Genomic DNA, 21,579 nt, shown 5'->3' on the forward strand with positions numbered 1-21,579 from the left:
GAGCGCGCGGCTCTGCCTTCATCGTCGGGGGGCTGCTGCTGTGCTTGCGCGGACGGGCAAGAGGCCTTGGCGCCGGGCGCCGCTCCACCCTGATCCCCAGCTTCCCTCCGTGCCTTGGCTAGCGAGAGAAAGAAGAAGGGGATGACGAGCGGGGTTGTAAGAGAGAGGGAGAGAGTTGAGTGAGGATGGTTGTGGATGATATGTAGATTCCCTTAACATTTTTTCAAAAATCATAGCTGCCCAACCAAATGGCCTTCTACTTTTCTCACAGTTGTTTTTCCACAGCCCACAGCTCACAACAACTTTTTCAAAAGCCACAGCTCAACCAAACACCCTTTTAATTTGCTTCTACTATTTATATTGTAACTTATGCAAGTATTAAACCTAATTACTTATATATTGAATTGCTCGCGAATTTTTCTTATTGTGCACTGGTTTTTTTAGATTGTACCGAATACCGAATTGTATATTGAAATTTTGACATGGGATACCCTAAATTTCAATCCTAGGTCTGTCACTCGTAGCCGTGCATGCCTTGAGACGTAGCCGAATAGAATACCGGTCGGCGTTGATGACGAAGATCTGGCAGCGATCGGAGTCGGACGGCAGACGCCTCCGGCCGGCCGCACCGCGCGCGATCGATCGAAGATGCGGCATGCTAAGGCCGTCATCTTCTGCTCGCTGCATGCCTGCTTCTCGATCGGATTATTCAAGCCACCCATCCGCTGGGCGCTGGTCGTCGTTGATGAGTAACAACTAGAGATTTGGACGGCGGCGAGCGATCGTCGACGCCGGCACGTGGCTGTCCCGCTCCCGTCGGCGGCGCACGAGCAGGAGCCAGGAGGGGATCATCAGCTCGCCTGAAGCCGGCAGCTCCAACTTGTGCCGGCAGGAAGAGATCGATGGAGCTGTGATCCCTGATCCCTTCAGCGCTCCCTCCTTGGCCGCCGCCGCCGCCGCGGTGATTCGTGTTTTCTTGCTCACTGCATGCGTCCTCCAACTAACCGACGACTAAGTTTAACGAATCAATTCCTTCTTCTTTCTTGTTTCTTCGTTTCTTACACTATCTGGGTTGAGGAATGGATTTGTAAATTTGCCCCCCTTTTTTGCCTTTTGGTAAAAACTCAGCTTACTACTATCTTACTATAGTAAGATGAGCTTTTACAAAAAAAAAACAATGTACGAACAATATCAAAATTTTCAGCATCCAACACACACAATCCCATGCACAGAAATTTTATTCCACATCACAGGTTACAACAAAATTAAAGCACTCTCGACATGAAACAAAAACACTCGCATTACACCGTCGTCAACAAGGGATCCGCAGGACCGCCCCTGCTGTGGCAAACAAGTACAGACCACGCTCATATCATGCATGATCATCTTTATTTCTGCTGAAACAAAGTACTGGAAAGCTGAACTCGCTGAGGACGCAAGTCCTGACTTATTTAATTTGAGGTGCCTTTTCAAGCAGGTGGCCGCTCGGACTAGTTTGAGATGAAACGGCTCACGTAAACGCCGATCGCATCAAGATGGTTCTCAGCAGTTCCAAAGAAGCCCACAATGCTGGCGTCCTCAGGGAGGGGAACGCTGAAATGCTTTTCCTGATCTTTCCCATACGGCCCATACACCCGTAAGTTGGTTTCCATCGTTAGGGACGCCACAGCCGGTGATCCGACATAGTTACCAGTTGTTCCAGAGAAATGCTTCACATACTCTGATGGTTCAAGCTGGATCTGCAGGGGAAAAGATTTGCTTGTAGGTTAATCAATGCTTCTGACCATAAGGTAAGGTAAGACTCACTGCTTGCGAAGTTTTTACTCACCGTGGTAAGACTCCCACCACTCCCGCCATAAGGACCTACAGTGTGCTTCTGACCAGCTTCATCAGTGTAGGAAAAGCCAAATGCGTCGATGATGTCACCAGACTGAATCATCACACTGTCGAGGCGCTTAGGTGGCTCTGTGGCATCAAACTCCGTCGGGCTCGGGCGTCCACCCCAACCCAAGATTCCAAACGTCTCTTCTAAGACCGAAGATTTTTTCGCCGAACCCCACGGCCCAATCTTGATAGGAACGGTCTGCGAATTATGGAAGCAACATTTTTTTTTTGCAAAGAGAAAGTTACTTGTATGTATAAAGGTAATAAGGTGCTAACAAGGTAGGTAATGGCGAGCAATGAAGGGGCATGAAATACCTGTCCAGTGATGGTGAGTGGTGGTGGGGAAGCAGCTGTAACGGTTGCGTTCTTTGGGGTTTCTTCATCTTTGTTACCTGATGTTTCTTCAGGTTCATGAGCCCTGGGCAGCCTGAGGGATTTGTAAGCTATGTAAACACCAATGGCGTCAAGAAGATTCCCCGCGCGTCCGAAGAACCCCACGACGCAAACGTTCCCCGGCAACGTGATGCTGAACTGATCGTCGCTGGTCAGCCTTCTCCCGTACGGCCCGTACGTTCTGATGTTTGTTCCGATCTGTAGCGATGCCACAAACGTCCTTGATTCAGAGCCAAAAGCTTGACCAATTGTTCCGGAAAGTCTCTGCACATACTCCACAGGTGCAAGCTTTATCTGCATGTACGTAGGAAATTAAGTCCTCAGCCACATTACTGCACCTTTGTATTAGACAGAAAATTGTATACAACTACTACTAGATTGATTGCAAGACTTGACAGTTAGTAGTTTGGTACCGTTGCAAGTTGCCCGCCGGTACCGCCAAATGGGCCTACACTGTGCTTGTGGCCTGTTTCATCGACGTAGGAAAATCCAAGTGAATCAATGGAGTCGCCAGCGCGGATGGTCATGCTTTCAAGGCGCATGGGTGGCTGTGTGACATCAAACTCCGTCCCTCCACCCCCACCCCATGCTCCAATCTTGGCCGCAGCAACCTGCAAAGTAGAGATGGATGCATAGGCAGGGTATGAGGTTTAGATTAAAGGAACACAAGAGCAAATAAGTGGGCGAGTATGATCATGAGCATGATCATCTGGGGAAGAAGTGCCATGGCTTTCCTGTGTTGTGTCTGTGTCGAGGGAACTGGATGGTTTCACATAAACGCCAATGGCATTAAGATTGTCCCCTTGACGTCCAAAGAATCCCACAATGCTGGTGTTCTCCGGCAGAGGGACGCTGAAAGGAAATGCAGTCTCTACTGCGCTAGTGTTCGCTTGGGCGTTCAGCCCTGTGCCATGTATCTCGTATGTTTCTAAGTTTGTCCGAATCCTGAGATACGTCACAACAAATGTTCCTTTGGTGTCACCAATTGATCCGGCGAATTCCGTTACATACTCTGTTGGTGCAAACTCGATCTGCGTGGGGGGAAAGAAAAGGAAAACTATCATTGGTTAGTATACTAGCTCTAACGAGATAGAACAAGAATTGCAGCTTGCTTAGCTTGGAAGGTAAACATTGAAAAACAACTCGCAACGTCCACAAAGACAATCCTAGCTTATTGCAGAGTTTAGAGTTCACTTACCGTGGTAAGTTCTCCACGGCCGTCACCGTCAACTGGCCCAACAGTGTGCTTCTGGCTTATTGCATCAACATAGGTGAAACCAAATGAATTGATGACTCTGCCAAACTGAATTGCCACGCTTTCGAGACGCTCGAATGGCCTTGTGATGTCAAACGGACTCCCATTGCTCCCACCCCATGGTCCAACCTTGATAGGAGGGGTCTGCAAATTTGAGAGATTTTAATTTGAATGAGAAAATTTTACAGTGACCAAACAATAATATTTGAATCAGGAGCTGCATATGCCCTGTGTTCAAAGTACATTGGATACACATCTGGCTGTACATTAGTGAGTACTACCACGGCCACTATAGAACTACTGGGAAATGAGCAATGCATGTACCAACCATGATTTGTGGTCTCTCAGGGAAGAAGTGGATTTTCTACTTAGTTTCTTGGGTGTTGTGTCTGTGCGGAAGAATGGAAGGACGCAGCACCTATTTATACAGGTGGTAGCAGCAGGGAAGAAGTGGTCGCAGGGGGAAAAAAAATAGTAGTAGTCTATTCTCTAGAAGAGGCGCAGGTTTTTTTTTTTTTTGCCGCCATACATGCTCGACCACCTAATGGCAGAAAAAAGAAAAATAACCAACCGGTTACAGAGGCTAGGATGCATATATGATTAAAATAATTTCTGTATGCTATGTCTATTATTTGTCAGACTATCTACGATAAATTTTATCAATTTGTTGGAGGGGAAAAAATCCATTTTACTACCTCACCAATGCACTTAAATTTGTCCGTTTTACTCCCCTAACAAAATTTATGATCAATTTACTTTCTCAAACTATTTTGTTTGCTCCAATCGACACATTTGTTTTTTCTTTGTTTCTCCATGTACAAGTTCTTGTAAAAAAACTGGCAATGACACTCAAGCAGCTTGCTTACTGTTGATTAATTACAAACCAAGCTGAAACGCATTGTCTAAGAAATATGATGGGTAGCATCCAACTTTATTTGTAATGAGACTATCGATGTCTTATCGTGGTGAAATGTGATATGATTCATGCTAAACTAGTCTATCAACCCATGCTCCCGCATGGACCAGTTAGAGATATCTAATAATTATCTATTTCACACTCTCTTTAACCAATTAAATATTCTAATTCAATACTATAAAGATACATATTTATCATTATTTAATTATAATAAATGTGATAGATTTAGTTACTAATAAATTTTTCTCACTTTGCATCATACCTCTATATATGTTTGATATGTATTTAATTGAACACTTTGTTTGAGCTACGTGAACAACATGAAAATTGGTATTCTTATCTCTTCTCTTATATATGATTATATGTTGACACACACATTATGGTTAGTATTTTTATATAAATAATATACTAATAATGATAGAAATAGTAATTTAGAATTTTATATTAATGTGCTTTAAGATTTTATTATAAAAATATAATTTAGATTTAGATTCGGATAATATATATCATTGGATAATATATATAAAAATTTAGGAGGTATTTGATATTATTTTATAATGGCATAAGTGAGTATTTTACATGAAGATTAGGGGGTTACTTTAAATTATTTTTTATGATGGCAGAGGTGGATAATTTAGATACATGTAGGGGATTACTTTAGTCTATTTTTCATAATGGCAAATGTGGGTAATTTATTAGAAAAAAAATAACAAATCCAATTGCTATTATGATTAGAATTGCCGAATTGATGGCTAGATGTTTCTGATTTTTGTGTAGAATTTCTCTATTTTTTTTTACTGTCCACCTAGGATGGTGCCAATGTGCCATTACATGGAGACTTCAAAAGAAACCTCCAATTAGTAATAGTAAGATAGAAGAGATGATTCTTGAGTAGTAGTTATCACATTTTCCTGCAGTTGGTTTGGAATGTATGCATGTGCAGACAGTGAAGCTGACATGTGGTACTAGTAGCACTACTGCAGTGAGATGAGCAAGGGGATAAAGAAACACTATTGTTGTACAGTTATCGAGTACGATGATTATTTGGTCGGTCGTCTGTGTTGTTGATTTCTTCAATGAATAGGCATGTCAAAAATGTGGCGTGACTGAACGAACAGTCCCAAGCTAGCTAGGCAGATCACGTTCTGCACTATACAGTTCGTTTGGCAATGAGCCAATGACAACGGCATCGTGATAACAAGCGATTGGCACCAGCAGACTCGAAAGTTTATATGAGCTATCATTCAAAAAAAAAAAGTTTATATGAGCTGCTGGTTCAGGAGAGCTAGAGTGAGAAGCATATGTTGGCTTTTGCATCAGAGCATGTAGGAAAAGATATTGATCTAATGGTGCTTTCCTCGAAAACGAAAATATCTAACTAATGGTGTTGGTTCTGCCCACCAGCACAAGGGAAAGTGGCACCGTGGAGTCCATCTCCAGATTGATCTGTCATAGCAGTGATGCTTTTTTAATTTCCTGTTAGTTGGCTTGCATGCATGGCCAAACAGTTAGTGCTGCAACGAGACATGGTAACAATGAAAGGACGTTGGTGCTACAGTGACATAACCCACTCGAGGAGTGAGTGAGAAACACTATTGCTACACTAATTGTTTGAGTCTGGCCAATCGAAGAATTATTGTCTGGCAACAGATCTTGTCGTTCAGCTCTGATGCACCTGTTTCTCCATTCAATTATGATGTGCCTTGCTTAGTACTCACAGAACTTCAATATATTTTAGATTGTTTTAATGCATTGTTATATTTCAAGGTTTGAACCAGTATTTTTTTTGAAATTAAGGCAGGAGCACTGCCAATGCATTTAATATTATTGAACCAGTATTGTTATCTGTCTCGGTCCAGGGCAAGAACTTTTCCAAAATATCAGCATCTGGACCTCACAAAATTAGCCAAAAATAAATAAATCTAGAACCGGAGGCCACCCTCTGCCTCCTGCGATCACTAGAAATAACATGGATCATTTGACGCTCAAGGTGAAACATTAACCAAGCGACTGAATATATAAAAGACAGCCTGCACAGCAGATGACAGTAGAACCTCTACCGACAGAGCAAGATGGACGTCTCAGATTGCTGACAGTAGAATATCTATCTTTGGTTGGTGACAAAGAACCTGGACTCAGCCATTGATTTTAGAGCGAGCAGGAGACGGGAGTGAAATAGGAGATAATGGTACACGCTATGTTGCACTGGGCTTAAACTGCCTCCATGATAACCACCGGTTATGTGCAACATGCTACAAAATGAAACCAAATGATTGCAATGACGACAGAAGAATTCAGGTTTTGTCGCATCTAACCAACACAAACTGTAGATCTACATGCATTTTTGCAGAGGACGACCTGTAAACTTCTGGTTTCTGTCGTCTACTGTCTACGAGATACAGAGGTTGTATGGAGTATGATCAGTCATCAGCATCGAGCCAACCGCAAGAGCCTGGATATGGTTGTGTGAACAAGGAGCTTGGAGCGAATGAGAGGGGGCTGGAACAGGAGCACTGGTTCTGGTCACTCGCAGCCGGTGGAGGCGCTTTAATTTGCTCGGAAGAGGGTTGATGGTCGTGCACCTCAATTTCCTCAGGCTCATCTTGTTCCATGGGTGCACCTTCAAGCAGTGGCGGATGCAGGATGAGAGACAAGGGGGGGCTGAAACAATGGAGATGTTGATTTGTGTGAAGATTTAATAGTGATTTGATGATTTTGCTACAGTGTTTTACGTGTAATTAGGGGCTCTTAGGGGGGGCTTGAGCCCCCCTCCTGGATCCGCCGCTGCCTTCAAGCGTTTTCGGCACATGGAGTTCATTGGCTTTAGGAAAGATGATATGGTTCCTCTCCGGTGTTCGGAGTTTCCTTACTATCTTATGCTTCCTGCAAAAGTTTTTTTTTTGCAGAATTCAGTTATCTAGTGGGGAAAATAGGGATAACAGGCAAAGACAGGGCTGAGCATAAATATGAGTAACAAATGTAAGAGAATTAACATACATGCAGAATATTAAAATTTGGTCAGGAAGAATATCGTCCCACGCCCTTTGCAGCGAACCATTGGGACCTTTCCTCGATTTGAAAATGATATCACTGCAAAAACAGCAAGAACAAAATCTCAGGAAAAAAGGGTCCCATTTTCAGGTAGAACATGAAGGAACAGAGTATAAGGACATGTCCATTATCAAGGAAAACAAACCTAGGCAAGCACTTCCGGTGATATACAGTTGGGCAGCGTCTGCAGACTGCAAACTGCATGCTCCTATCATTCTTATTCTCTGCACCCTTGCACACCATACATTCATGCATAGGACAAGTGAATTTCTCTCTGGCAGCAGCAACTTCAACCTCAAAATGTGTGGCCTCTTCACTATTTGGGTATAGCAGTTGAGCAATACATTTAGGGTGGTAAAAGTGTGCACAATTGTCATGCGAACATTGGAATACCTGACAAGCAATGCAGGAAATTAGCAAAGAATAAGATCTAGGAAAAGGGATTTTTTCCCTTCTGTTTCATCTCTTCAGAAGTAAATCAAGTTCAAAGGTTTCAAGAAAACATGATCAAACTTATATGAACACTGATTTGAAATAGAATGATCCACCTTTTACAATGTCCTCTCTTACCTCAGGTTGAGATGATGTGTCATCAGAAGACCCCAACAATCCACAAGCGAAACACTGATGTTGCTTGTACTGGCAGTTCTTACATATAAAACCTTCCTCCATGTTGATAATCATCTGAATTATCAATGAGAAATATGAAACACTGTGTCAATTGTAGACATATACAAAGTAATAGTGAACTTTAAAGAACCTGGTAACTCAAACAGGAGATACCTCTGCCTGTTCCAAAGTTAGCCCAAGTTTTTCTCTGCAATCCGCATGTTCTCATCATCGTCAACTAGGTGGAAAGACCTTTGACAACCACCATCGCAGCTAAAATTTGTAAAGGATAAAACATATTAGTATTAAGCATGGAACTATGATTTTATTCACACATCGCTGCAGAATATACTCTCTTTTTTTTATCTTAGTAAAGGAGAAGAAGTGGATCAGTGAAACTTTATAATGAATACACTCACCAAAGTACAGAACCACCATCATCACAAATCGCACAAACATCATATTCCTACAAGAAGAGCACATTGATTTTAATTTTTTTCAAACAGGATAACCACACAGAGCAGAAAATGGACATAAGAACTGTATTAAAGAAGACAATATAAAAAGAAAACCTGAAAACCAATTTAAAAGACACATAGTCTAGGCGTGCTTTAACATGTGTAGTCAGTAAACTGACTAAGTTTTAGTCGAGATTAAAAAGAATAGCTGAGTAAATCGAACTCCAAAACTCCTCTTTGGGCCACCTGCCCACCTCTAAATCAAAACCTGGGTGCAATGCATGTTTAGGAACAAAGAGGTGATGCAAAGAGGAGTTTCTCTGCAGGAATGGATATAAATCCTGGCACATATATAGCACAACACATATACACAATTAAGAATTTGTTGAAACTTAAAACACTGACAATCTTGAGGTCCATTGCCTCGATTGGGGCACTGACCTGTTCTGCCTTGAGGCTGTTTTTCCTTTGCTTGATTTCACGAGTCTTCTTGATCCTCTGGGCCTCCTCTTTAGTCACCTTTGTCCGAGCCATGGTCTCCTCCAAGAATGGAGAACTCGGGGTTTGGTTGCCAAGAACAGAACCTCCAGTTTCCTGGTTGGAACTTTGCAGATGCTCTGCCCTAGCTTGATCGGGATTCCCTGCACAAAGGCAAGAATGTTCAGCTGTTGATCAGTTCGAACGGGGGCACACATCACCGAAATCAATGGCGACACGCCGCATCGAGACAAAGAAAGGCTAATCGAGCCGGGATAGGAGGACGGATCGACAGGTTTGAAGAAAGAATACACTACTACGAATAATCAGAACGGGAATCCGCCATCCATCCGTACTGGCGAACGAAGGAATTAATCAAATCCAGGTAGGCCCGATCAGGACGCCGATTTGGACGGCGGCGAAGACGGAAATCCAAGGGGCAAGGGGTCCAGGTGCGGCTGGTGCGGTTTGGAGGACATGGTGGAAGGAGGCGGCGCGACCGTATATACGAAGCGTCTCGACAGGACGGGGCGGCGGCGCGTATGGTGCAGAAACGGATACGAGCCCGCTCCGGATTCGGACTCGGCGGATGCAAATTCGAATACGAAATCAAACTCAAGTGCGCCGTAAGATGATTGATCCTAAAATACACTTTACTTCACATACTACTCCCTCCATTTTAAATGGTAAGTCATTCTAACTTTCTTAGAGAGTCAAAACATTTCAAATTTAATCAAATTTCTACAATAAAATACTAACATTTATAAAACTAAATAAGTATTATTAGATTTTTCATTAAATATATTTTTATATAGTATATCTATTTGGTGCTATAAATTTTTATAATACTTTCTATAATTTTGATTAAATATAAAAATATTTTGACTCTTCAAAAAAGTTGTGATGACTTACAATATGAAATGGAGGGTATATACATAATAAAATGCTTCCATGGTGGAATTTAACGGTCAATTTTTCTTGACGGAAAAGCTGCAACATACCTAAGCATTGTAGACATACTGAGTAATCTGTTCTTGGCTTCTTCATCCCCCACTTCATCTTTAGCACCCTTCTAGGGTTTGGATTCGGGGCTCCCTGGAGTCCCGCAAGCAAATCGAGATTATTGTGTTGGTCCATATTGGCAGTGGTGGTATATTTAGGTATACCGGGGGTGTCACAGCGAAATTAAGTTCGTGTGGCAACGAAAGGTATGGGTAAATCCGGAGATAGGACCTGCCAAAATCAAGGAAGAAGAGCGAGGTAGGGGCGAGGATGCTGCAAAAATGGAAGAAAAAAGATGGCGGCGGCGGAAGGTGCGATAATTCGCTAAAACGACTACCCAATGCTAGAGGTGAGCAACGAGTGCTAGTTTTTCCTTTTGCGGCGGTGCAGTTCGCATCGGGAGGAAGGGGGTGAAGTGACGAGAGGAAAGCTAGGGCTTTATATATGCTCAGTGGTGTAAACATGAGTTGTCCAATATTAAATCCAACAGTTTAGGTGAAGGGGTAGGTCATAGGCTAGGGTTATGTTTAGACAGAGTGGACGAGAGCCATCCAGTTAATATGCAACGGATGTGATAAGTTGTAAAATGTCTGTTCGGAATATTGAAATAACTTTTCTCTATCTAAACATAACCCTGCAGGACACGCAGGCCATGGCCCGCCCTGAAATAACTTTGAAATTTGCATTCTTCTTGAAGTATTGTGGGCTTGTAAGCTACATTAAGCATATTTCAAACTTATTTAATTGGAAAAAGTCTTATTTATCTCTCTGAACTATAGGTCAAGTTTACATTTCTACCTTAAACTCACCGGATATTTTGCCTCCTCGAACTCGCGAAACCGGACATATGACCTCCCTGGATGGTTTTTCTTAGTGCGTTTTCTTTTTTTATTTTATGATTATTTTGGATAAATATTTAAAAGTTATAGTAAATCACAAAAAAAATATAAAATGAAAATCAAATTTTGTTGGACTCCACGTGAGTAGGTCTATGCAGTAAACATATGATATGATATAATTTAGTAAAAATTATATTTTTAGTTTTAGGTATATATTTTTCTATAATTAATTTATATCTACATTTTCTTTGGCCCAATTATGGTGAAATTTTTATTATGGTATAATAATTAAATAATCGAGCTATAGTAAAAATTCCATGGTCATTGAATCATTTATACCTGAGTTACAAATTCAGGTGTTTAATTCCAAGCTAAACCAGACTCTTCAATTATGATCCGATGACCATGAAATTTTTACTGCAACTTAAAAATATAATTATTAGCTCATCATAAAAATTTCACCACAATTGGACCAAGTAATATGTAGATATGAATTAATTATAGAAAATTAAATATTAAATTTAAAAATATAATTTTTACTAAATTATATCATACAATATGTTCAATGCATAGATCTACTCTTATGGAGTGCAACAAAATTTAATTTTTCATTTTATGATTCTTTTGTGTTTTACTATGACTTTTCAAAAATTCATCCAAAATAACATAAAAAAGAGAAAAGCCACTAAGAAAACTATCCAGGGAGGTAAATATGACGTTTTCCTATTTAATTTAAAAAATTAAATATATTTCTCTCTGATAATGTTGTGTTTGGTAAATTCTATATTCTATACTTGCATGTTGGTGTATTACGTTCATAGTTTTTGAAAAAAATTATTAAGTTGGATCACCCTGTCTTTAAAATTCTAACTGCACCACGAACATGAACCGTCAAATCTCAACCCAATGGTTAGAAGTGTAGCTTGCGTAAGAATGTGCCACCTACGCTAAGGTTCACACTACAAGTCTGCAACACATCGACGAATGCATCCAGCTCCAGCTACGCCCCAACCTCTCCGTTTTCCGATCCCCAGCGCTCCAATAGTCTCGCACGCAGAGATCCCGATGCCGGTGCTCGTACGAATCAACTAGAGCTCACGATGCATAACAGCATAAACCCTCCGGTGACCACTCAGTGGCCTCCACGCACACAAAAGAAAAATACGATAGACAACTACAGAGGTAGAATCTTGTCTCGACGTACAAAACACCGACTCACCGTACAGGCGTACATAATTTAACAAGACGTCGAAACACTTTCGCACGCATCCATCTGGAAACAAGTCTTTTGACACAGAAATTCACCCGCCGTAAGGTATACAAACAAGAGCAGCAATAAGCAATGCCTCTCGCTCACCACCAACATTTTAAGGCTCCCCAACAGCACACAGACCTGGCAGCACAGCTTGCAGCTTCCCTCTGCCCATGGCGAAACCCCGGGTACCATCAGGCATGCGGGGCCCCAGAGGAAGCTTGCTGGCCCCAATCGGCAGCTGCTGATGCTGCTCGGGCTTGTTTATCAGGTTGTGCACCGGAGTTCCAACCGGGTGGGCACCACCGCGGTTGCCACCGTGGTTGTTGCCGTGGTGATTGTAGTGCGGCTGGTGGTTCTGGTACTGCTGGTTGTTGTACTGGTGGTTGCCACGCCCGCGCCCCCTGCCACCTCGACCGCGTCCTCTGCCACGTTTTGGAACTTCCTTCTCATTGAAGGTCTCGTCAAACTGTACATTAAAAATGCCAGGCGAAGTTATTCTCTTTTGTATTGTAAGGATAAGGATAATGCATAAGCATACATGAATTGACTGGATCAGAGAGACATCAACCACTAAAATTGCACAATATGCAGTCAAGCACAAATTTTTATGAAAGAAATTAAGGTACCCTCAATATTGGAATATAATTCACCCAACAAAAAAGCTATAATAGCTACATCCAAGGGAACTTTAGACAGGCAAGTGGAATCTAATCCACCGAGCAGTTTGATCCACAAAGAAAACCCATGGGGAAAATCACAAGCAGAAAAGATTACCTAAATCAGCATACGTTGCTCATAACTGTATTATATAGTTACTAACTAAAGCTAAATAGCCCAAAATGTGATTATAATCTTCAGATATATAAAACAAGAACAAAAATCATACTTCATATCCTTCTTTGCATCTACAGGACACAAGTGCTACACTGTATTCAGAACATAAATAAATTTGGGCTAAGTTCCTTTTTGCTCTAATACTGTTTTCAAGTTCAAGAAAAAAAAAAGAATATCAGAACAGTAGACTCTTACCAAGTGCTCTGGCAACACATCTAACAGTTGAGAGGATTCTTCAGACTGTTTCTCATTTGATTGGTTCGAAATGGAGACATCTTCCTCAGCATTTCCATTAGTTTCATGTGCTTCCTTTTTGCTCTTGCCTGTCCCCTTTGCCTAAATCCGAGAAAGTCGTGTAGATTAAGTGTACAAGAAGTGGAACAGAAATTTCAAACTTCTCAATATCTGAACAGCAATCTAGGATGCAGATATGGATTTCATCTAGGCTATAAAATCATAGCAGGTTACAAATGGCCAGAAAGGTCACAATGGACCAGACAGGAAAGCAGATCAATCAAGACAACAAATAGTCACTGTTTTAAAACGCAAGATGCACCAAATAAGAAATGCAAGGAGCACAATTATCAAAAGAAAATGCTGAAGTAATTGAAAGAGAGAGAGTAGGAGAGAATAATGCTTGTATTCCTCCAAACCCTAGAAGGGTGGGTATATAAGGATCCTATACATGGGCCTCTATACATGGGCTCAATATACTCCAACACTCCCCCGCAGTCTGAACTACCGGCGCAGCGGTGTTCAAGACTGGACAACAAGAAAGCTAACACCCCCTGCAGTCTGAACAACCGACGCAGCGGTGTTCAAGACTGGACAAGATGAGAGTACAAGTGGAGCACAAAAGGGCTAATACCCCCCCGCAGCCACAACTAGCCACCGGCTACGTTGAGGCTGGATCGAAACTCCGAGAAGGTCGACGAGGGCAGCCCCTTGGTGAAGATGTCAGCAAACTGGGAGGTAGTCGGGACATGGAGTACCCGAACATCGCCGATGGCGACTCTGTCGCGCACGAAGTGTAGGTCGATCTCCACGTGCTTCGTCCGCTGATGCTGGACGGGGTTGGTGGAGAGATACACGGCGCTGACATTGTCGCAGTAGACGAGCGTGCTCTTGGCGAGCGGGCTGTGGAGCTCCGCCAAGAGCTGTCGTAGCCATGACGCCTCCGCCACGCCGTTAGCGACAGCACGGTACTCCGCCTCGGCACTGGAGCGGGAGACAACCAGGTTGCCGCCCAGGAAGACGGCGTAGCCGGAAGTGGAGCGACGAGTGTCCGGGCAGCCAGCCCAGTCAGCGTCGGTGTAGACCACCAGCTCAGCAGAGGAGCGGTGAAGTACCAGACCGAGGTCCACAGTGCCACGGACGTACCGGAGGAGACGCTTCAGCGCAGCAAGGTGTGACTCTCGGGGATCATGCATATGGAGACAGACCTGCTGAACAGCGTAGGTGAGGTCCGGCCTGGTGAAGGTGAGGTACTGCAAAGCGCCGGCCAGACTCCGGTAGGCAGTAGGATCAGCCACCGGAGCACCCAGATCAGCAGACAGCTTCGCCTGAGTGTCGACAGGAGTGGAGCAGGGCTTGCAATCAGTCATCCCAGCCCGCTCCAGAATATCAAGTGCGTACTGCCGCTGGTGAAGGAGAAGACCAGACGGGCGAGGCTCAACAGTGACGCCCAAGAAGTGGTGGAGCTGACCGAGATCCTTCATAGCGAACTCCCGCTGCAGTGAGGAGATGACACTCTGAAGCAACTGCTGACTGGAAGCTGTGAGCACAATGTCGTTGACATATAGCAGCAGATAGGCAGTCTCATCCCCACGGCGGTAGATGAAGAGAGACGTGTCAGACTTGGCCTCGGTGAATCCCAGTGTCATCAAGAACGTGGCGAACCGAGAGTACCAAGCCCGAGGAGCCTGCTTCAGTCCATACAGAGACTTGTTGAGCCGGCAGACCATATTCGGACGACTCGAGTCCACAAATCCCGCTGGCTGAGAGCAGTATACAGTCTCTGAGAGAATGCCGTGAAGAAATGCATTCTTCACGTCCAGCTGGTGCACAGGCCAGGAGCGCGAGAGCGCAAGCGAGAGGACCGTGCGCACCGTAGCGGGCTTCACGACCGGGCTGAAAGTCTCGTCATAGTCCACACCAGGCCGCTGAGTGAACCCTCGGAGAACCCAGCGAGCCTTGTAGCGCTCCAGTGTGCCGTCAGCCCGACGCTTGTGCGTCCAGATCCACTTGCCAGTCACCACATTGCAACCAGACGGACGCGGCACGAGGTCCCACGTCTGGTTTGCAAGAAGAGCCGCGTACTCCTCTTCCATCGCGCGACGCCAGTGAGGATCCGCCAAGGCGTCGCGGACAGAGGATGGTACCGGAGAGACCCGCGGCTCTCCCTCAGTGGCGGAGAGAGTCGCGGCCTGGGACGCCATCCGCCGAGTCACCATGGGATGGATATGCCGAGGATCCCGATGGATGACGTCGCGGCCAGGGTGACCAAGACGGCGGTGCCAAGTGGTGGAAGACGGTGTCGCGGCAAAAGCGGCAGACCAAGACGGCCAGGGCGAAGAAGAAGACGAGAGTGGTGCAGCGGAAGAAGGCGAAGGGTGTAAAGGGGCCCCGTGCTGTCACACCGGAGTAGCGGACGCCGGGAGGCCGAATCCTTTACAGTGAGGCCAGAAGAATCAAACTCGATGGAACAAGAATTGTCAGCTGTAAACTGACGAATGGAAAGAAGGTTATGAACCATCTGAGGAGCAACAAGGACAACAAGGACATTGGGGAGACGAAAAGAGCCAGGAGCAGAACCCACGGCGGTGACAGGAAGGCAAGAGCCGTCACCAACCATGATGGAAGAAGGACAAGAGGGGTGTGGGGGTCGGACAGACGAGAGGATACCGGCATGTGGGGTGGTGTGGAAGGAGGCACCCGAGTCGGCGATCCACTCGGTGCAGACCGGCGGCGTCCGCCCCATGGCGCTGAAGGACTGAGCCAGTGCAGCCTGGTCGCACCCCCCAGGCCAGGTCGGCTGCTGGCTGGGTGGAGCGGGCAGTGTCCAGAACGGCGCGAACAAGGGAGCAGCAGCGGCGGCGAGCATGGCCGCCGGCTGGGGCCGCGGACGAGGGCCCGCGCCGGCCTGGACCGGTGCGGCATGCGCGGCGGGCGCGACAGCCTGCGCAGCGGCGAGAGAGGCAGCAGCCCGCGCAGGGTCCCTGGGTGCGACGGCCTGGGCGGCGTGTGCGGCGGGCGCGACGGCCTGCGCAGCGTGCGCGGCGGCGAGGGAGGCGGCGGCCCGCGCGGCGGGCGCGACGGCGGCCAGGTCTGCGGGCGCGACGGCGTGAGCCTGCGCGACTTGCGCGGCGCGGCCCGCGCCCTGGGGCCACGCCACGCCGTGAGCAGGGGCGGCGGCGGTGGCCCAGGGTGCGGCAGCGGCAGCCCAGGGGGAGGAGGCCCACGGGGAAGGAGTCCCTGCGTCGGCGGCATATCGGGCCGGGCAAGGCCACACGCCCGCGGCCGGAGCAGACGGGGCCATGGCGCCCGCAGGGGCAGCAGCGACAGGATGGTGCCACGCGCGCGGCGCCTCTCGCACGGGATGGGCATCAGGGGCTTCGGCATCAGCGCCCGCGCCCTGCCCGCCCTGGACAGCTGCTGCGCCAGCCCCTGCACCGCCATGGACAGCGGCAAGGGCGGCGGCGGCGGTAGTTCCCACCCGGGGGCCAGGTCGAGCGGCGGCCAGGGCCCTCCCGGCGGCGGATCCCGCGCCCAGGGCGGTGTCCGCGGCCCCTGCCGCGGCGGCGGTATCCGCGGCGGCCAGGGCGGCGGTGGATCGGGCCGCGGCCCCTGCTGCAGCGGTGCTCGGCACAGGGAAGGGCCTGGGAGAGGAGGCGGCGGCGCCCAGTACACGGGAGACGGCGCCCACCCCGCGCAGGGCCCTCCCGGCGGCGGATCCCGCGCCCATGGAGGTGTCCGCGGCCCCTGCTGCGGCGGCGGCGTCCGCGGCGGCCAGGGCGGCGGTGGATCGGGCCGCGGCCCCTGCTGCAGCGGCGCTCGGCGCAGGGGAGGAGGGGGCCGGCCTGGGAGAGGAGGCAGCGGCGCCCAGGACAGGGGAGACGGCGCCCACCCCGCGCGTGCCAGCAGGTGCTGCGGCGGCAGGGGGCTGGACGGGCGGAAGCAGAGGCCAGGGAACAGAGGAGCTCCCCGCGCCAGATCCCGGCCAGATGAGGGCCGCGCCAGAGGCAGGGGTAGCGGCGGCGGCAGGAGCAGAGGGAAGAGAAGGGAAGGAGGAGAGGGGAAGAGGCTCCGGCGGCCGGCAGCCGGCCATGGCGGCGGCGGCGGCGCCGGTGGCAACTAGAGGAGGAAGAGAAGGCTAGCTGATACCATGAAAGAGAGAGAGTAGGAGAGAATAATGCTTGTATTCCTCCAAACCCTAGAAGGGTGGGTATATAAGGATCCTATACATGGGCCTCTAGATGAGCCTCTATACATGGGCTCAATATACTCCAACAGTAATGTTTACCGAGCAAGCATTCAGCAAGCGGACTCTAAGTCCATTTCTCCAGTTTTCCTCATCACTAAGCGCCACAATCTGCATGAAACCAACCAAATGTTTAGAACTAGGTGTGCACTGCAAAGGTACTGCTTGCAAGCAATCTACATCATGTACAGATACATACTGCCTTCTCAGCATCCTCAGGTGTCTCGTACTCCACGAAAGCATGCAGCTGTTTTCAAGGGAAAGTTTATTAGTTCATTAGTAAACAATGAACAAGAGCTAATGCAAACATGCATGCAATAAAACTATTCTAAAAAACACGAGTACAACCACAGAGCTATATGAATAGCAAAGAAAAAAGAATTCTTCCTGTTCCAGGGCCATACCACCATGGGCATAGATAAAAAGAGAGCCTACAACTCTTGTCAAAGTGAAACTTCTCAAGTCCATGTGATTTCTTACGAGTTACAAACACACGGAAGCCTAAAACATAAGTATCAATATTAATTCGTAGTACAGTCATAAATGCACTTAAGAAAACAACTGATTGGGGTGTCACAAGTAGATGACAGTGTAGGTGGGGATTGGATAACAAGTTCGTATTTGTAGTCAACGCTAAAATATTTCCTTCAGTAAACATAGTAACAGAAATTCCATTTGAGAAGAGATTATTATCTTAATCTGTCAAACAAGATGCACCGCAGATGCACATGATTTGTTTGGCATAATGTTAAGTCATTATTAGCCAACCCAACAAGAGAAAAATGTTTCTTGTAGTTTCCAAATTTAATTAGGAAAGATTCATAATATAAATATATTTGGCATTATAAGATTTGAACAGTTTTTTCTATCAAATCTTTATCTGAGGCTTTAAATCCGTAAAACCATGCTTATACAGCATGCTTTGCATGTTGTTTTGGCACAGGTGCTGGACACTAGCAATAAGACGGTTAACGAAGGTTTTCCCCATATGTAAGATACCTAGTCTACACAGATAGTACTTAAGCAGTGAAATTGCAGTTACCTTGTTACTAAAAAGCATATCTAGCTTGGCAGATCTATTAGTTGCAGGACCAGAGCCATTTGGAGTCTGAGGATAGCAAGTGCGGATTGAAATCACACTGGAACATGACAAAACTATTAGTTTTACAATGATTCTGGGAAGACAAAAGGAAGGGTGCTGGCATGTTGCAATGACCATACCTGCCAACAGCTGAAAATATCTTCTTAAGATTCTGGTACGAAGGATCACCAGGAAGATTTTCTGCAACAACAATTCGGGACTACAGGAGAAGAAACCAATGAATCAATTCCAATCTCAAATTTTTTATAAAATAAAATATACAGTACAGAGAATTCATTAATACCTTGAGCTCCTGCAAATCAGATTCAGTAAATGGCTGTTGACGTTTGACCCTTTTTCCATCATCACTTACAACCTGCAACATGAAGTACATAAGCAAATATACATGTAATTTGCTGCAAAATCAGTACTTCAGTAGGTATTAAGTGCCTAGCTGAAATCCAAAGATCAAGAACGATGGCTTCACAGGACAGTTAGGCATGGAGAAACTTACAAGTTTTGATGAGGCTCGGAGAGCTGCAGCAAGCATGGAGTTATTACGCACAGAAGCTTTTACTTTCTTGAAGCCAGCAATAACTGATATTGGCACTGCAATTTACAAGGAATCTTTTTATGGTGCTATTTACAAGAAAATTAGTAATGCGAAAACATAACATACAATTTCTCTGCCTGACTGCTAGCTGGAGGTTAAGATTCCTAAACACAAAACACGCAGAGGCCAGGGGGACAAAACCTCAGCCTTAATAACCAGTATGTAAGAGTTCATCGATATTATCACGATCACAAAAATTCCAGGCACGATTTTTTTTCCCTTTTCATATCTCGGGAAATAATAGAAGCTATAGAAAAAGTAACATGGCCATACAATGATAACCAAGCAAGATAGGGTAAGATTGAGATAAAATGCCCAACAAAGGTGCCAACAAAAAAGAAAAAAATTATAAAAAAAAATGGAAAGGCATTAATTAAAGTGATTCAGCTAAAAAGTTTTGCCCCATTTTTTTAAAAAAAATGAAAACTGATGTCACAAACACCAATAAGAATGTGTAGATTCCACCATCCAAATATTAAATTTACTTTTAGATCTAGCTAAAATACAAATATAAAACTCACCATATCCCTCAGGATCTTTGGAGATGAATCTCATCAAATGTTCTGTGGTAGTCAGATTTATATCACTAAAATAGTACTCCACCTACAAAATTGCAATACAGAAATAGCACCTAGAGTTAATAAAACATACAAGTAAAAGCAAACAGAAAAGAAGGAAAATGTTGTCCTAAATAAAACAAGTAAAGAGCAATATAATGTCCATGTCCTAAACTTGATCCTCTTTAGCACTACAAATAATTTTACAATCTAGTTGATACTGTCTGAGGAAAAATACTGATACAGTTATAATCCAAATAAATCACTTGTAGGCAAGACTAACATGAATTTCAGAATGCTCAGTTCAATAGCCAAATGCATGATGTCAGATTCTCGCATAACTTGGGCAAATGTCTAGTACCAAGCGACCTCAGCACTGCGATATCTCGGATGCTAATGTTTGCCGCCTCTGGATAAAATTGGTGTATTGACCAAATACCTGTACAAAATTTCTAGCTTGCCCAAAATAGCATAAAGCCGTATTGCTGATCCTAAACAGGGAGCCATACTAACACTTGACTAGGTCTTGATCTAAAGACGAATTTGATCAACATAATGCCAGACTATGTTTTCAAATCGACGAAACATCTCCTAGTAATATTTGCGTCTGATCTGAACATAACAACCGGGAAAACAACACCCCCACCTGCTTGGTGATCTTGTGCACCACCTCATCCTCGAGCCCGTCCACTACCGGCTCCGCCTGCGCCGCGGGCGGGATCAGCTCCACATCCGGCTCTGGCTCCAGCACCTGCCGCTCCTTGGTGGTAAATCCGGCGCGTCCCCCCACCGGCGCGAAGTACTCGAACGGCCGGGGCGGGGGCGCCGCGAAGAAGGCGGCGCGCGGCGGCGGGGGCGGCGCGGCGAACACTCGGATCACCTGCGGCGGCGGCGGTGGCACCACGACCGCGGGCGCCGGCGACGGCGGCCCCCGCGGCACGAACTCCGGCGCCTGCGCGTTGAGGCGGCTGGACGAGCCGCTCCTCGGCAGGCCCCCCGGCCGCTCGGCCGCCGAGTCGGCGGCCCCCACCATATACGGCATCGGGGGGTTAGGGTTGGCGAGCACTGGCACGGCCGGAGCGGCACCCGATAGCGACCGCTCGCTGCTGCTAGCTCTCGTTGTAGGCGCGCGGGTGGAAGCTCCCTAGCAGCAGCGGCGGCGGCGGGTGGGGGGATACAGGGGGGAGGCTTGGGTAGCGGCGGAGAAGGGGAGTTCTCAAAGGGTGGGGTTCCGGCGAGGTCGGATTTTTATAGCGCTGACCCTGGCGGGCTTCGCCCGGCGGAGACGCGGCGGCGACTCGTGGTGGCGGCGGGGGTGCGCCCGGTGTACCGTGAGGTGGACCATCTGCCGTCCGATGCACGTCAAGATTCGTGGCCGTGGTACTGGTGTTTGGGTGCGGTCTACGGGAGGGGTCGGGTGAAACGCTGAGCCGGCTGTGTCACTGGGCGTGGGGCCGGTCGTGTATGATGGAAAATGGTATTATTATGCAACACCAAAACAAACAATTGCCCTCGAACAACGTCAATTAATATTATTATTATGCAACCTTATGCTCTCAAATAATTGCTAAGATGCCATCCTTTTTTTTACACATTCCTCCTCCTATGCTATACTTTTATTCCATCCCGCAAAGCGCAACACCAAAAGTTGAATCTTATATTACCTTTCGCGATTCATTTGGAAGGAACTTATAGAAACCACCATCATTGTGCGCATACAACCATAGTCTCCTATGAAGCACTTCAGAGTATCATTCAAATAAATCATCTCCTCATCACTAGAGAGATTATAGCTTAGGTGTCTAAAAGTCTTTATATTTTGTTCGAACTAATTCCAAAAAAAACAGTCATTCTAGAATTTAAAATTTATTCAAA

The 21,579-nt window shown here is 46.3% G+C and overlaps 2 protein-coding genes and 1 pseudogene across 3 annotated transcripts; all 3 read right to left on the minus strand.

The window, feature by feature from the left end:
- Positions 1-1,197: 1,197 nt before the first annotated feature.
- LOC120696967 (agglutinin-like) lies at positions 1,198-4,001 on the minus strand. The gene is made up of 7 exons (XM_039980048.1): positions 3,861-4,001; positions 3,476-3,676; positions 3,012-3,308; positions 2,691-2,888; positions 2,200-2,571; positions 1,829-2,083; positions 1,198-1,739 (listed from the first exon to the last, which is right to left on the minus strand). Exons 1-7 carry the CDS (start codon positions 3,861-3,863, stop codon positions 1,491-1,493), a joined length of 1,575 nt encoding a protein of 524 aa, XP_039835982.1. The 5' UTR covers positions 3,864-4,001; the 3' UTR covers positions 1,198-1,490.
- Positions 4,002-6,439: 2,438 nt separating this feature from the next.
- Positions 6,440-9,549, minus strand: LOC120696974 (annotated as a pseudogene).
- A 2,488-nt stretch (positions 9,550-12,037) lies between these two features.
- LOC120696968 (la-related protein 6B-like) lies at positions 12,038-20,999 on the minus strand. 2 transcript variants are annotated; one of them, XM_039980049.1, is made up of 10 exons: positions 20,351-20,999; positions 19,669-19,750; positions 19,049-19,143; positions 18,839-18,910; positions 18,675-18,754; positions 18,496-18,592; positions 17,653-17,700; positions 17,496-17,564; positions 13,169-13,309; positions 12,038-12,605 (listed from the first exon to the last, which is right to left on the minus strand). In XM_039980049.1, exons 1-10 carry the CDS (start codon positions 20,744-20,746, stop codon positions 12,252-12,254), a joined length of 1,434 nt encoding a protein of 477 aa, XP_039835983.1. In that variant the 5' UTR covers positions 20,747-20,999; the 3' UTR covers positions 12,038-12,251. The 2 variants fall into 2 exon arrangements, with proteins under 2 accessions (XP_039835983.1, XP_039835984.1); XM_039980050.1 differs by lacking the exon at positions 17,496-17,564 and having other exon boundaries at positions 20,351-20,921.
- Between the last annotated feature and the right edge of the window lie 580 nt (positions 21,000-21,579).

This window comes from Panicum virgatum, chromosome 3K (assembly GCF_016808335.1).
Source record: "Panicum virgatum strain AP13 chromosome 3K, P.virgatum_v5, whole genome shotgun sequence".
Taxonomy (NCBI): domain Eukaryota; kingdom Viridiplantae; phylum Streptophyta; class Magnoliopsida; order Poales; family Poaceae; genus Panicum; species Panicum virgatum.